This window comes from Myxocyprinus asiaticus, chromosome 9, assembly GCF_019703515.2.
Source record: "Myxocyprinus asiaticus isolate MX2 ecotype Aquarium Trade chromosome 9, UBuf_Myxa_2, whole genome shotgun sequence".
Classification (NCBI taxonomy): Eukaryota; Metazoa; Chordata; class Actinopteri; order Cypriniformes; family Catostomidae; genus Myxocyprinus; species Myxocyprinus asiaticus.
Genome location: NC_059352.1, coordinates 14,686,934 through 14,702,499, shown reverse-complemented (window position 1 = coordinate 14,702,499; position 15,566 = coordinate 14,686,934). Strand labels below are relative to the sequence as shown.

Here is a 15,566-nt window from a genome sequence, read left to right as displayed (position 1 = left end):
GGCAGACAAGGGCACTGACAATTTGTGGGAAAGGGTCTTCGTGGCACTACACACCAATATCAGTGGCGGATAATTCAACTTGGAGACAAGGGCCGTGAACTCAGACTCAGACGTGGCTGTGACATGGCATGGAGCAGGCTGAGGCGTGGCTGTGACATGGCATGGAGCAGGCTGAGGCGTGGCTGTGACATGGCATGGAGCAGGCTGAGGCGTGGCTGTGACATGGCATGGAGCAGGCTGAGGTTTGACTGTGACATGGTATGGAGCAGGCTGAGGCGTGGCTGTGACATGGCATGGAGCAGGCTGAGGCGTGGCTGTGACATGGCATGGAGCAGGCTGAGGTTTGACTGTGACATGGTATGGAGCAGGCTGAGGTGTGGCTATGACATGGCATGGAGCAGACTCAGACGTGGCTGACTCGGAAGTTGGAACCGGGATTGTGAGAGGAGGATCCTCTGTGGCGAGTGTGTCGAGTACTAGCCTCACATATACCTCCCATGTTTAGTCTCCAGTGTCTGGCAGTTCCCTCCACTGCCGTGCTGTGAGTCCGATCCGGTATATGGATTTCACAGCAGCAGCATCAAAACCAGTGTGGGTGGCAATGGTGGAAAAGAAATGGGAGTACTGCCTTATTGATAAGTTTGCCTGGCTTAGTTGAACAAAGAATGCTGCTAGATCCATGGTGTGGTGAATTGTTCTAGATGAGGCCGGGTGTGCCGCTGGGTTTGATGAAGGAGTTGAGACCTTGGTGGTTAGTTGAAAAAAGCAGCTGGATCGGTTTGTGGTGAAGTCTTCTGTAATGATGAGTCATCAGAGTTGAGATCTATGTGCAGCTTTAATAATGATAAACGTTGTAATACAGACAGGCAGGGTCAATCACCAGAAACAGTAATAACAAAGGTAATCCAGAGTGGTAGAAAATAAACAGGCAAGAGGTCAGGGCAGGCGGCAGACAATCACAGGTTATTTCCAGGTAAACAAGGCAGTAGTAGTAGGCAAGCAGCAATGGGTCAAAACAGGGTAAACAGTCCAAGATCACACACAGATAATGCAAAACCTCAGAGAACGCTTAGAAATGTCAGCCAGGGCAAAACAAGACTTTGCAATGATAGAGAGTGAGAGTGAGACTTAAATAGCTGAGTAAATGAGAAACAGCTGAGCAGGTAATCAGTGACAGGTACGGGGATTATGGGAAATGGAGTCCAGAGAGTTAAAGTCAATCACCAGGTGATGGAGCCCTCTGGTGGTGAGCGGGAGGAACAATAAAGGCGGGATTCATGACAGTGTTTTTCCTACTGTACCAGAAGTGTTGAATTCTTTCCCCTGTGTTGACTTGTTTTTTGGCTCCATCCTATAACGTTTGGTATGTGGTCTGTTCACGCACAGGCACACTCTTCAAAAACCTTTAAGTACGCTGCTTAGGCATTTACATGGCCACATAAGCTGCATTCTCTGGGAGAAATACAGGTGTGTTTCTGCATTCTCGTTGATATTACATTTCAGAAAGGCGCTTTCTGCAAAAACCCTGGAATAAACCATTCTCTTAAGTGCATGCAAACGTGGTCAGTATGTAATAGGGCTTACATAGGTTTTAACTACACATAGTGCCAGCAGGTAAGAGTCCTCAGCTGCAAAAGGAAAAGCCAGGTTTGGTGGTTAACCAGAGATTGTAATGCTGCACTGAAGCTAGCCATCCAAGCAAAATATTACAGAAAAAACAGACCTCCCCCTTTTTTCAACACAGCTGCAGTCTTTTGCATAACAGAATGGTTAATTCTTCCTGGTAGCTCATAAGACTGTCAAATTAAAATTTGAAATTCGAATATTCATTGAATTAAAAATAAAAATGCACATTCGAATGCTTACGGATTTTGGGTGTGTGCCCAAGCACTGATGATGACTTAATAAAACAGAATGCGGGTGTCCTGAGACACTTTTAAAAGACTGAATTTCCTTTTGATTTGACACCGCTTTACACATAACGCAGGTCTGCTACACGAAGTGCTGAAAAAAACAGCAAAACGCAGTGCAGTGGTCAAGGACATATGTCTACGCATGCGTTCGTAGTACATGGCCCCTTTGGTGGTGGTCTTTGGCCGTTGTGTCTTGCTCTCTTATCAGCGTATAGCTGTATAAGCATTAGGTACGTACATGCAACTGTATTTAATTAACTTCTGGTCGTAGTTCTGGTATTATGAAGCTTGAATCTGAGGTACACCTGTAAAGGCTACTGTGCAACACTAAGCTTACAAAGAATCATTTAATAGAGCGTTTCCTTTCTCCTATTACTTTTTACTTAAGATTTGAGAATAAGAACTGGCTAAATCTTTTGACTTTAATGATTTTACAAAAATTTTTAACAGCCATGTTTTTTGTAGAGCTGTCGGAATTAATGCATTAACACATGCGATTACTTTAAAATGTTTAATGCGTTTATTTTTATTTAACGTGATTAACACATTTACCAATTTTCACATTAGATTCTGACATTTTATTCAGCTCCATGTGAGTCCTGAACACTGGTTGGAAGAAGATGAAAACTTTCCCATGTGCCCTGGGTCATTTCACAGACGCATACACCACAAATCACATTCTCTGGTGATGGAGAAAGGACCACTTAACCAGATTTTTTGTACAAAACAAAACCAGATGGGACCTGTGAAAAGCTACATTCACATAACTCGCTGGAGTGAAGCATCAGTGTTTCCCCGGCGCAGTGTTGTGCTTTTGTCTTTACTGGACGTTTCAGATGAAGTACACTATGTAACAATTTTTGTTCCTGGGTAGTAAGTGTTATTTCATAATTGCTTATGCCTCATAAGTATAGAAAATGGCTATTATTCCCCACAAACTTTGCTTTTGTGACCAGGACAGTGATATTTTGAAATGTACCTATTTCCAATGAGAAAATGGGTGAATGTGTCTTTTCATTCACATAAAGTCAGAAAAAAACAACATATGAATCCAAATTAACATGTATTTATACTAAAGTAATTCAAAAATGACTACAAAAGATTTAGAAATGAGTAGTTTTTCAAGATTTATGATTATACTGTAAATCACTTTCACGAATCAGCTCCTAGATGTAGTCTCCCATCATGTTCTCGTTATACTGTCCTTGGTAGCGGCGTTCAGTCCAGTATATCCTGATGGACGCGCTCGCCTTGCTCCTCCGAGTACGCTCCCATGTTCTCCTTGAATTTATCAAGATGAGCATCAAGGATATGGACTTTGAGGGACATCCTACAGCCCATTGTGTCATAGTTCTTCACCAGAGTCTCAACCAGCTCCACATAGTTTTCGGCCTTGTGATTGCCCAGGAAGCCCCGAAACGCTGCGACAAAGCTCGCTTGGAACAGCCAAGCCGCTTTCTCCTTACTAGTGAGCTTCTTGGGGAATTCATTGCACTCTAGGATCTTCTTTATCTGTAGTCTGACAAAGACACCGGCTTTGACCTTTTCCTCAGACAGCTTAGGGAAGAAGTCCTGAAGGTACTTGAAGGCTGCTGACTCCTTATCTAGAGCTCTGACAAATTGTTTCATAAGGGCCAATTTGATGTGCAGTGGTGGCATCAGCACCTTCCGGGGGTCCACCAGTGGCTCCCACTTGACGTTGTTCCTCCCCACAGAGAACTCGGTCCGCTGTGTCCAGTCCCACCTGTGGTAGTGCGCCTTGGTGTCCCTGCTGTCCCAAAGGCATCCCCAAAAACATTTTAAAATTCAAAACTTTTACAATTTTAAAAATTAACAAATTTTATAACATAAAATTCCGAGCAACAGTTGTCCATCTTACCTTCCAGAGATTTTTTGCAGTGCTCACAGGTGAAATGTGGTGCCCAGGGTTTGTCTTGATCCCCAACAGGCATGCTGAAATATGCCTTGTAGGCCTCACACATCTTAGCAGATGCTTCCACGGAGTACTTTTTCGCTCTTGTCTTGATAAATTGGCCGCAGACATAGCAAAATGCGTCTGCCTGATGCTTGCAGCCTCTTGATGCCATCTCAGAAAAATGCAGATATGTATCCACTTAGGCAGCTGGAACTAAACTGAACTGGTGGGCTTAAGGCCCCTGTATTTATACTACTATTTATATTACTGGAAAGTTCTAGAAAGTTCTAGAAGTTACTCCAAGTTTACTCAGCACTGAATCTATCTGGAATGTTCTGGAAAATAGATAAATTTCAAAATAGCACTGTCCTGGTCACAAATGCAAAGTTTGTGGGGAATAATAGCCATTTTCTATACTTTTGAGGCATAAGCAATTAGGAAATAACACTTACTACCCAGGAACCAAAAAATAAAATAATTATTTTTTTGTTACACGGTGGTATCATTAACATGTGCAGTGCAAACGCTCAGAGCAAAACAAGACGTTCTCTGCAGCACTTTTAATGTAAAGTTGAAAATGGCACAAATCATGTGAATGTGACTTGTGATTAGCCATTAATATTGTGGAGGATGAGGGTTTAAGAGATTTAATGCCCATTGCATTGAATACTCGACCCATGGGGACTAGTTCTGTCATTTAGTCAACTTCCCACTTAGACTTTTTTTATGTTTAGTGTTTAGTTAAATTTAAGCACTTTCGAAATCTGTAATTAACTATGAAAAATCATGCATTTAAGTATTTTAATCGATTGACAGCATTAGTTTTTTGCAATAAATCTTAGATATAACGTGTTATATCCACAGTCTATAACTTGTGGAAGATGTAGACAATGTCGTTTTAAAAAACAGATGTTAAGTGGTAACCCAACAGAGTACCAAAATTGTACAAAAGTAAAAAAAAAAAAAAGAACTGACCTTAAAATAATTTTTTTATTAATATATACATATAATATTACATTTATTAATATTATAAACTGTATAGGCCTATCATAATGCACACTTACTAACATTACATAGGCTGAATAGGAAACAGTTTTTTTGAAAGTGCTTCACAGCAGAAGTGTGATTTACCAGCCAACGCATGAAACAAACACTGGACCAAATATTGTATTAGCCATAGCCATATTTGACAGAAGAATTTACAAAATACCATAGATTTGGCCTAATGAGATATGGGAAGCATTTTCTTCTCCTTTTAACAAGTTAATAAGCCAATTTAATAAGATATCCTAACTATACGCCATTATATGGTAGTTGCAGTTTGTTATTTTCATTTAGATTTGTTTTTTCACTGCTCTCCACAAGCCTGTCAGAACAGACCAGTGACCCATTTTTAATCGCAACCCTCCAGCCTAGCACCACTGTTGCAGAAAGCAGCTGTTTTACAGTAAACAATCTTGACAGGTTTAGGGTATAGGTGTTGCTTCATGTTAGCAATACATTTTCAACCCAAGCAGCTTTATCCAATAACAGACTGCTAAGTAAATCAACATGGGAGTGGATTTTCTTTATTTCTGAGTAATGCTATGTAACCAAATGTTTTGTTTGATTTTGTTGAAATAACAATGTTAAACATTATTCGAGTTTTTCTCAACGTCAAGCTTTATTTACTTTGTCAAACTACATTTCTGTTGTCTAATTTTTCTGTTAACCTTAGTACAGGGAATGCACATAATGGCACAGTCTCTCAAAGAAAGTCTTTGATGCAATAGAGGTCCCTTTGAAATGACACATGAAAGAAGCTTTGCTTTAACACTGTAGAAAAAGCCTGCCCAAGGGACATGACTTACTGTACAACTAACATGTACCTTGCTGTCGTGCTAGAAGAATTCACACTTTCCTCTCTTCTCACAGACAGAAAAGCTTGTCACCTGTTTGTGGCAAGAAACCTTTCTTAAAAACTACCTGAACCAAAGTCAATGATTTTTCTGTGAAAAGGCCATTGTTTGTTCTTAAATATTTGAACAACAATATTGGTCCCATTGGTCCCATTAGAAGCGCCGCCCACACAGAGGTCACAGCCAAACCAAGCAACTTCCTGCTGGTCAACATTGTTAATTCGCCTGTCAAAGTTAACCAAACTTGAGCTCCACGCGAAATTCGCGAGGGGAAGTTCTTCACCACCAGAAGTCCATTGCGCAGACTTCACGATCACGCAGATTTACCATTGAGTGACTGTGTTTCGCCCACGCAAAGGTAAAAGGCACTGTGCCTTGATGGATAACCTTTGCAAACAAGAGCTCATAAGTGTTTAGCCTAGATCTCAGCATCCTTGCACATTGATTATTTCTGAACATAGCAGTAGCTTAAGGCTTATATCATGACAAAATTAGGCATGGATTTCACTCTCATCTATTTTTTATTACAGGACAAAGCACAAGGTTGACTTAGTGTGCTAAAAATTTATGAACGGTCTCCCTTTTCCCTTACAAAAAAATCTAGAGTTCTGACAAACTTGCCACAAATTTCACACTCATTATTTTCGCATACAAATGAGCTTGCGATACGCTGTAAATGTTTACCAGAAGTTTGCAGCTCTTCACCAGTAGCGGTGATCCTGCAGAAAACCTTTGGCGACAATTAATAGTTTGCCGCAAAGCACATTTGCATGTGAAAATAATGAGTGCCGTGAAAATAATTTTGCAGCAAGTTTGCCAGAACTCTTTTTGTGAGGGTTTATTTTACCAGTTTGCATACAAATTTAAAGTGGTAGATTGTCCTTCTTTCCTTCCTTCAGATTTGGATGGATATATTCTCTGGACTAATTGCCACATACACAGTGTAGAGTTTTGGGAGTGACAACTGCATTTAAATGCGGGAGTGAATCCTCTAAATGATCTTTTCATTTGTGTACAGAATACAAGAGTCACTCCCAAACTTGAGTGATAACCTTAGCAACATTTTGCCATCTTGCTGTTGTAGACATGACACATTGATGCCAACAGGTTAACCTATTTGGTGTTTCCTGTTTTATAAACTATTCTAAGTAGTATTAGTGACTGGAGATGTATTATCATGCACGAATTGTTGGTAAACGGTTGCCAATAGAAGGGCTGTTTTTTTTTCTGCTTGTTAACCCTGATAACGCCTAGCCTCTACCTAATCTACATAATCAATAGTTTGCTGAAAAACTGACAAAACATGTCATACTTCCTTCTGGTGAGTTATCTATGCTCTCTGCAGGAAGTAGAAGGCCTTGTAAAATCATTTCTAAAATGACCGCCTCCATGTTGTGTTGCATGTCTTTTTTTTTTTTTTTTTTTTTACATTTTGATAAAGTAACAGCAAACATAGCATTTATATTGTACTGATATTTCAAAATGAATATATACTGGATTGAGGCAAGTTACGCTTGCTTAATATTTTAGAAAAATGGATTTGCTGAATCCATCGAAGCTCATGGATTCTGCCAATCTGTGGAAAAAAAAAAAGTGAATAAGAAATAAACTAGTTTAATATATTTACATATTAAGAATTGTGCTGTGAGTCAATCTAATGATGTCTACCTTGTTCTTAGAGATCCGGAATCAACTGGTCGAGCAGTTTAAGTGTCTGGAGCAGCAGTCAGAGGCTCGGATCCAGTTGCTGCAGGACCTACAAGAGTTTTTCCGACGCAAGGCAGAGATTCAGCTGGAGTATTCTCGCAGTCTGGAGAAACTGGCCGAGAGGTTCTCATCAAAGATTCGCGGCCCAAGGTGAGGCTTATTGATATGTCTGTGTGCAAGTAGGGCTCAATAATAATGATGGTCCGGAGACCTGTTGATGGAACAGGCCGTTTCTTGGTTCCCTAGGTGAAATCTCTATTGGGGCACAACCCCTGTTGTTATTTCGCCTATCTCCATGTGACAGGGAAGCGGAGAGCAAGTCAGAGGGAGCCAGCCAGTATGTCTCCACCATTCTGAATTGCTATATGTGTGTTTGTGTGTGTTTGTGAGACAGAACTCCAACTGAAAAGAGCGAGACCTCAAGCACAACTTGTTAGGTGTGTGACACTCTCGGCCAAAACCAAGTTGTTCTGAACCGGCTAGTGAGATGCCGGCTTTAATGTATATTTCTAAGAAGGATTTTAGGCTGCCCGGTGCGACGTCGCAGAAATAGAAACATTTCCAATAATAGAATGCCCTGTCGCTTATTGTGTGTCATGGCTAATTAGGACAAAAACTCTGATTAATATGGAAAAGATACCTTTTATCGCGGGTCGCAGTGTTGCGGCAGGTTTGGACATACAGGTGTAAAACGGTGTAAAAGCTGGTGGTGCCCTCGGCGACCATCTAGTTCACCTATGCCTAGAAACGGCCCTGACTGCAAGTACTGTGTTTTTACTGCCTCCTATGTTCCTCAGTCATGTATATATGTTTTCCTATCTTGCAAACTTAGTCAAGTCTAGTCATTTTTATTTGTATAGTGCCTTTCAAAACACACATCGTTTCAAAGCAGCTTTACAGAAGATCAGGTATTAACAGAAGATAAAACTGTAATATCTATAATGTCTTAGAGTCATCATTGTGTAGTTTGATAAAATACGATTGTGTATTGTTTAAAAATAAGTAATTAAATAATAATTGTATTTATAACCCCAGTGAGCAAGCCGAAGGCGACTGTGGCAAGGAACACAAAACTCCATAAGATGTTGGTTATATAGAGAAAAATAACCTTGGGAGAAACCAGGCTAACTGTGGGGGCCAGTTCCCCTCTGGCTAACATCATGAATATAATGCCAATATTACTTATGTATAGTGCAAGTCATGGTTTAAAATTATTAAACTAAGTAAGTGTTAAGGGTCAGTGTTTAAAACAAAGATTTTGTAATAACTGTAAGATTAATGACTAATGTCTTTGAAGTTCATCCTGGATTAACTGCAGAAGTTCACATAGATTCAGTTGTCCTTGTTAGTTGGCTGATGGAGGGATTTGTTGGCAATTAAATGATAGTCTATGTATTCCATTTCAAGAGTGTAGTCCATCATTAGACCGAGGTGATGTAGGCAGAGATCAGTTAGGTGCATCGCAGTTCAACCTGGCCGGTAATTTGGGTGAGGTCTATCCTAAGTCCAAGGTTCAGGCAATGGCATATGCAGTGTCCCATGTCTTATGGTTGGAGTTGGCATCAGTTCATCCTCTGAAGTCCATCGCAATAGACTGAAGTGATGTTTGGTTGGCACCGGCTGCTATTAGTCATCATCACACAGCGACACGTAGCAGTGGAGTCCAACACCAAGCAGGAACGGAGCTGGATCTGGCCGGTTCTGGTGACCTCAGGACAGGAGTCCCGAGGTTGAGACAGGGAATCAAATAAAATAATATTAGCATAGATGCCATTCAATTTATTGCAGAGTTATAGATCATGGTTAAACAATATGGATTTTTGTGATGTATTAAACATTGCCGTTGATTTATCACTGGTTGCGATATTGCGGCTGGTTAAGACACAGTGTAAAAAGTGGTTTGTTGACTGTTGGTCATTGGTGCCCTAGGTGACCGTCTAGTTGGCCTATGCTTAGAAATGGCCCTGACTGCCAGTACTGTGTTTTTACTAAATCCTATGTTCCTCAATCATGTACATATGTTTTTCTACCTTGCAAACTTAAATATTTGGATTTTTGTGATGTATTAAAATTTGCAGTTGAATCCTGCTTATTTATATAAGATTTAACCAAGGTAACATTATCTATAGATGGCTAACTTGTGATAGTCTTGGAGGCATCTGTTAGAATGTATTATAAATCAGAAATGTTTTAAGAAATGTATAGAAATGTTGCTAAAAAAAAAGCTCGTTATCATATTGTTGGCAGGTCAATTAAAAACCTGAACTGGAATATGCGTTTGAGTGTGCTTACCCTTAATTGTTCACGCCAGATTATTTCTTCTCTTCATTTTTCAGTCTGTTTCACCCTTTGTGTTGGTACTCATGCTATCAGAGCAGAAATAGCTGCAGGTGAATTTCAAATCTCTCTCTCTCTCTTCTGCTGCTGCTGGATGGAATCGTCCTTCACTCTGGGGTTGTTCCTCACTTTCATTACTCTACAAACATTTAAGAAATTGCTAAAAACCCATAGGCATAAGGATGTTATCTTTTGCTGCTAATTAAAATGTACTGTAAATGCCCCCTTTTAATTAAGTATTACCTCAAAAGAAAACTAGTTTTGCTTTGTGCTTCTCCAAGATGGCCAGTTCATTCTCCAATACTAATTCCTAGACCAATACCTCTTCAAACCAATACAACCTAAGTCCCTTTAGGCAAGTCAGTCCACTTGGTGGCCATCTTCACAGTGCCATCAGGCAGCTATTTTCGATATAGGTTATAGGCACTTAAGTACCACTCCTATTAGGGGAGGGTAAAAATATAGATTTTCCGATGCATCGCAATCTTCATTTGAACGATCTCAATATCGATTCTTAAATCCAAAGATCACATGATGCAATTAAAAAGTGTATATTTTGTAATTGGCTGGTAATAGTTTAAATTTCACTCACCAGTAATTGTGTAGAATAGTAATGGAGTATTCAGCAGTGAGATCCAGCATGTTAAGCAAGTAAAAGATGTTTAGTGTAAAACTTGTCCGAAGACGAGATCCACGCGACCCATTTGTAATTGAAAAATGTCACTTTTAATACTTTTTCTGTTCTCTACAGTCAGTTGTTGTTTAAAAAAATTAAATAAATAAACATGTAATTTTAATCATGTATGGCACAGATAAGATAAAGCCATTCGAGTCCTCTCTCGTTAACATGCACTCATCTACAGATGCAAATTACAGATTTTGTTAAAGAGACAGTACCGATTTTAGCACTTGTTCAACAAATCAGTGTAAATACTTGTAAACAGTAAAAATTATGCAATTAAACAATAAACATGTAATAAAAATTTATATATGAAATATAATATCTTATTTATTGATTGAAAACATGGATTTGTTTGTTTTTATAAAGCCAAAATGTGACCAAAGTAATGAAAAACTAATTAAATAAAATTAGTAAAATTAATAGTTTCATAATGTACCTAGCTGGGAGAGAATTTCTTTCATATATGCAAAAGGGGCATTATAACTGAAATATACCCATATGAATCTATATTGAATCAAATCAATATCTGAATCGAATCAAGAGCTTGTAAATCGGAATCGAATTGAAACGGGAAATCTGTATCAATACCCAGCCCTAGCTCCCATCTACAATGGGGAAAGACTGACTTCTCTGTTTCCACTGTTTGATGAGCTTATGATTCAATAACACAAAACATTCTGACAAAAATGGTCTTAAAATTTTAGCCGTGTTAGCTAAAATCAAGCCAGAACACAAAAAAAAAAAAAAAGAAGGAAAAGAAGGGAAAAAAAGAAAATATTTTGTGGCATGTTCTTGAGCAATAAGATGATGCAGTTCCTTGACCAGAGGATTGAATCTATTAGCTAAAAGCCAAAGCTTCCTTTGCAATAAATGCCTTAAGCGTTACTCTTTTATTTTTCTACAAGTGGTCCATCTCCTCCTTATACTGTCTCTGCCTGCATACATGAGATCCGATTCAGATTCTCGGCTGCAGTGGCATCAAGCCAACAATGGATTAAGAGTGCAGTAAAACATCTTGCTGCTTACATGACTTCATTTGTTCACAGTAAGCTGTGAAGAATGATGGATCTTACGAATGCTAGCTCTGATTTGTTCATAGTGACTCATACTGACAACTTTAAATAGATTCCATTCCATCCTCTTCTGGGATGAGGACAGAAAAAAGGTATATATCGGTTTCAGGAGGTGAAAACATTTGGCAGATGTTTGAATGGAAGTGCATGTGTATCATAGTACATTTGTAGTTGCAATTGAAAATGCTTCTCTTTTGCATATTTCTAATTTATTAAATTTTCCTTTTACAAATTATATGTTCAGAATAAAAATCTGAGTGAAAGGTTGAATAAAAAAATTAACATGAATTTCTTTTAATTTCTAGTATTTAATATTTCGCCCTTTTGCTTAAATGACAGCATGAACTCAAGCTGGTATGAACTTTACTGACAGGGAAGTTTGTGCAAAACCTGATGGTCCAAGTTATCCCAGTGTGATTTTAGAATGCTCCAAATAGCATCTTGTGTGCTTCAGTGGAAACAAAGAAATCTGACCTTTTTGTACAGATTTAACATGGTCAGTGTCACAAATGTGTTCACATTTGTCTAGTGACTTAGAAATAGTGCAGAATCTGTAATATTTCTTCATTTTGCATCATAATTTTTCTTTAAAAATTATTTCTTTCTTAAACTTATTTTAATTTAGTTTTTTTCCTGGTTTAATACAGAAAAAAAGGGATTTTCAATTCGGACTCATTCTTTTGGACCCCACTGTAGATGTTTTGTGAGTGTGTTGCAGCAGGATCAGCTGGTTTAATTAATAGCAGCTGGTGGAGGAGGGGCCGTCTGTTGCTTTCTTCTGGGGCCAGTCTTACTGCACCATTACTGCCTTACTGCAGACAACAATGAGGACCAGTAGCGCCAGTGGCTGCTGCTCTCTTGACCCTGCGTCTGGCCTTGTCATTCTCTGTAGTTGTTTATGTAGTGGTTCTATGGTTCCTTTTAGTTTCTTTCTTCATTTTCCTTTTTTTTTCTTCCTCCTTTTTGCTCTTCTCTGATAATTTGTCAGCTTTTTAGTTTTGCTGACACAAGCCTCATCACAAGCTTAGCTGAATCATGCTAAGTCACAAACACAGACACACTTGAACTTGAGCAGACACAAACAAATAAAAAATAAAGACACTGTAAATGCAATTTTTATCTTAAGGATCTATCCCAGGGATATTTCACCCTAAAATGAAAATTCTGTCATCATTTGCTCACCCTCATGTCGCTCTAACCCATATAGCTTTCTTTCATCTGCAGGACACAAAAGGATATATTTTAAATGCTGTGTGATCCAGATTTTCATGCAATAGCAGTGGATGGTGTCTCACTGTAAAGCTTAAAAACATCCAAAATTGTCATTGAAGTAGTCCATGTTACTCATGCATCATATTCCGAGTCTCTAAATGGCTAAGAATCCCTTTGAATGATAAACAGACGGAAAATGTAGCTGTTATACTCTCTCAAACTACATCAAATAAAATCATTAATTAACTCTATACATCAAATATGGCTGAAACGATTAGTCAACATTATTGACAACGTCGACAATAAAAAAATTGTCAACAAAAATTTGTCTTTGTTGAATAGTCGATTGGTATCATTTAAAGCAATGAGTTCATATGAAACTCTAATGATGAGAGGTGCACTTCAGCTTGAGTGTATGTTAGAGGAGAGTGTGAAGACACAGCTCTCAGTCCAGACTCACTCCAAAATTTCCAAATAGCTTAAGGTGAAGTACATCGCAAAGTATGAGGGAATTATACAAAAATACAAAATAAGTAAATACAAAAGCAGTTTCGCCATGAAATAAAGTGGAGCTGGCCATCTGCTGGAGCAAATCTTGCATGTCAGAACGTCTAAAAAAGATACACCCCTGTGCTATACCTTTAATGCGTCCTCTATTAAATTTCAAATAATATGGAGATGGGTCATGTAAAAAAGCACAAACTCAGAAACTGGCATTTCTCTGTGCGGTCGCGTGAAAAATAGCGTGAAAGAGATTAAAACTGATCTTTTACAATTTTATATTAAAGAAAATATTAAAATGTGTTAATTGTAATCTTACAAATATGTGTATTTTGTCTTTACTGCACTGGCAGAAGTATAAACAAGTGGAAAAAATACACTTATACAAAATACACTTATATTAAAGAATAATTCTAAATATCTAATATTTTGCGTCTCAGGTAAATGTATCTTGTTTTAAGGAATTTTAAAGTATTTTTACATGGAAAACAAGACAAATACTCAATAAAAAAAATATTTCTTTGCAGTGAATTTTTACTGAGTTAAACCTAATGGAATGTATAAAGTATTTTATTTCTTGTGATTTAGTGAAGATCATTTAGTGTTATTTTTAAAAAATGCTTTCACCCTCTTATTTATTTTTTTATTATTTTATTTAGTAAGCACATGTTTAATACAACCTTTTAACTCGAGGCACAAGCTGAATTGTCGGTTAAGAGCTAATGATTAATCGTTGCAATAATCGTCTGAATAGTTGAATAATCGACCTAATAATTAATTGATTATCAAGATAATCATTAGTTACAGCCCAAATAGCCACACATAAATAACATCAAACCTCAATGATTCTTGTGTATCTCATGAGTTGTGATCGAACGTCTTTGTTATTGATTTGTCGCCATATTTGGTAGATCTTACTATAATAACATTATGAAAAAATAGATCTCTTGCCATGGAAGTCTGAGCACCCCGGCATACAACTGGATATTCATTTGGCAGGCGTTTTATCCAAAATGGTTTATAGTGCATTCCAGGTATGCATTTAATCAGTATGCGTGTTCCCTGGGAACTGAACACATGACCTTGGCGTTGCTAGTGGTATGTTTTACTAGTTGAATCTTTGACAATGCCAATGCATCTATGGTATTTCCTTCCTATTTCCCTTATTAACATTCTTCATTGACAGATATTATCTGTAGATTATTTGGATTAACAGGTCTTGCAAGATTCAAATGTGAGCAAAATGTCAGCAGAGAAGTTTATCTTATAAAAAAGACTGAATACCCATTTGCGTAGTTCTCTGTTTTATGTGGAAAAGTCCCTAAATAAAAAAAAAAATCAACTATCCCCAATGCTTATGCTCTTATACACAGACCATAACATGTCTAGAGGAGATAAGGGTGTGTCTACAATAGTGGCATTAATGACCATTTGTGTGTATGTGTGTGTGTATGTGTGTGTGTGTGTGTGTGTTTGTCAAGCCATTAAATACCTCTCCCTATCTCCACAAAGCAGACTTATCGACCATGCTTTTCAAGTCTTTTCGGTCACAACCTAAAGTCTGTGTGTGCATGCGAGTGTGTTTGCTCAGTTTGTGCTTTATTTCCACCTTGTTTCATTCGCTTATCTTGCCTCATTCCCAGGTCTGCATGTGTTGTTACTGCAGTCTTATTTGATGCACCTTACTGCTGAGACTTGCAACACACACAGTGCCTGAATACTAATCCAACCTGCTCTGTAGTTCTGCACTGTCTCAATGCATTAAGACTGCTGTAGGTTACCTCTGAAGTATAAATGAATGAGGAGCGGGGCTTCTGCATTTTTATTTTGCAAGGTAGCCAGGCTGATGGAAAGGAATTTCCATCTATGTGCCCATGTTTTGTTTATCTAAAATGACAGAAAAGGTCATAACCCTCTCAGATTCATAAAGATGGGAAAATACACCTTGGAAAGGATGCATTATAATAGGGTGCCCTTTGTAAGGTGAAAGCAAACAGTCCTTTGTGCTGTTTGATTGCACTGACATAAAAGCCAATACGACTGACCTGTGTCTTAAAGCATATTCCTTTTCATTTCATTTGATCAGTATTAATTTACAGAGATCTTATGCGTCTCAGTATGGCCTGTTTATTAAACCTTTAACCACTTTAACCCGTATATAATTTGCCTTGAGTATTTTACACATGCTGATCATGGCAACCTGGCATTTATTCCCTCAGTATTAATTCATAATCTCATGAATATGTGAGTTAATACAGATTGCCATAAGTTATGCATGGATTTCATGCATAAAGCATCATGGTAAAGCAGTGCCCACAATCTGCTAAT

At 38.2% G+C, this 15,566-nt stretch overlaps 1 protein-coding gene across 2 annotated transcripts in view; it reads left to right on the top strand.

Annotated features, from left to right (window-relative positions):
- LOC127446553 (SLIT-ROBO Rho GTPase-activating protein 3) overlaps window positions 1-15,566 on the top strand; it is a 137,700-nt gene that overhangs the window by 35,931 nt on the left and 86,203 nt on the right. For both annotated transcript variants that reach the window (XM_051707551.1, XM_051707550.1), the window contains exon 2: window positions 7,406-7,583. In XM_051707551.1, coding sequence (XP_051563511.1) covers window positions 7,406-7,583 — 178 coding nt within the window. The remainder of the gene's footprint in view (window positions 1-7,405; window positions 7,584-15,566) is intronic.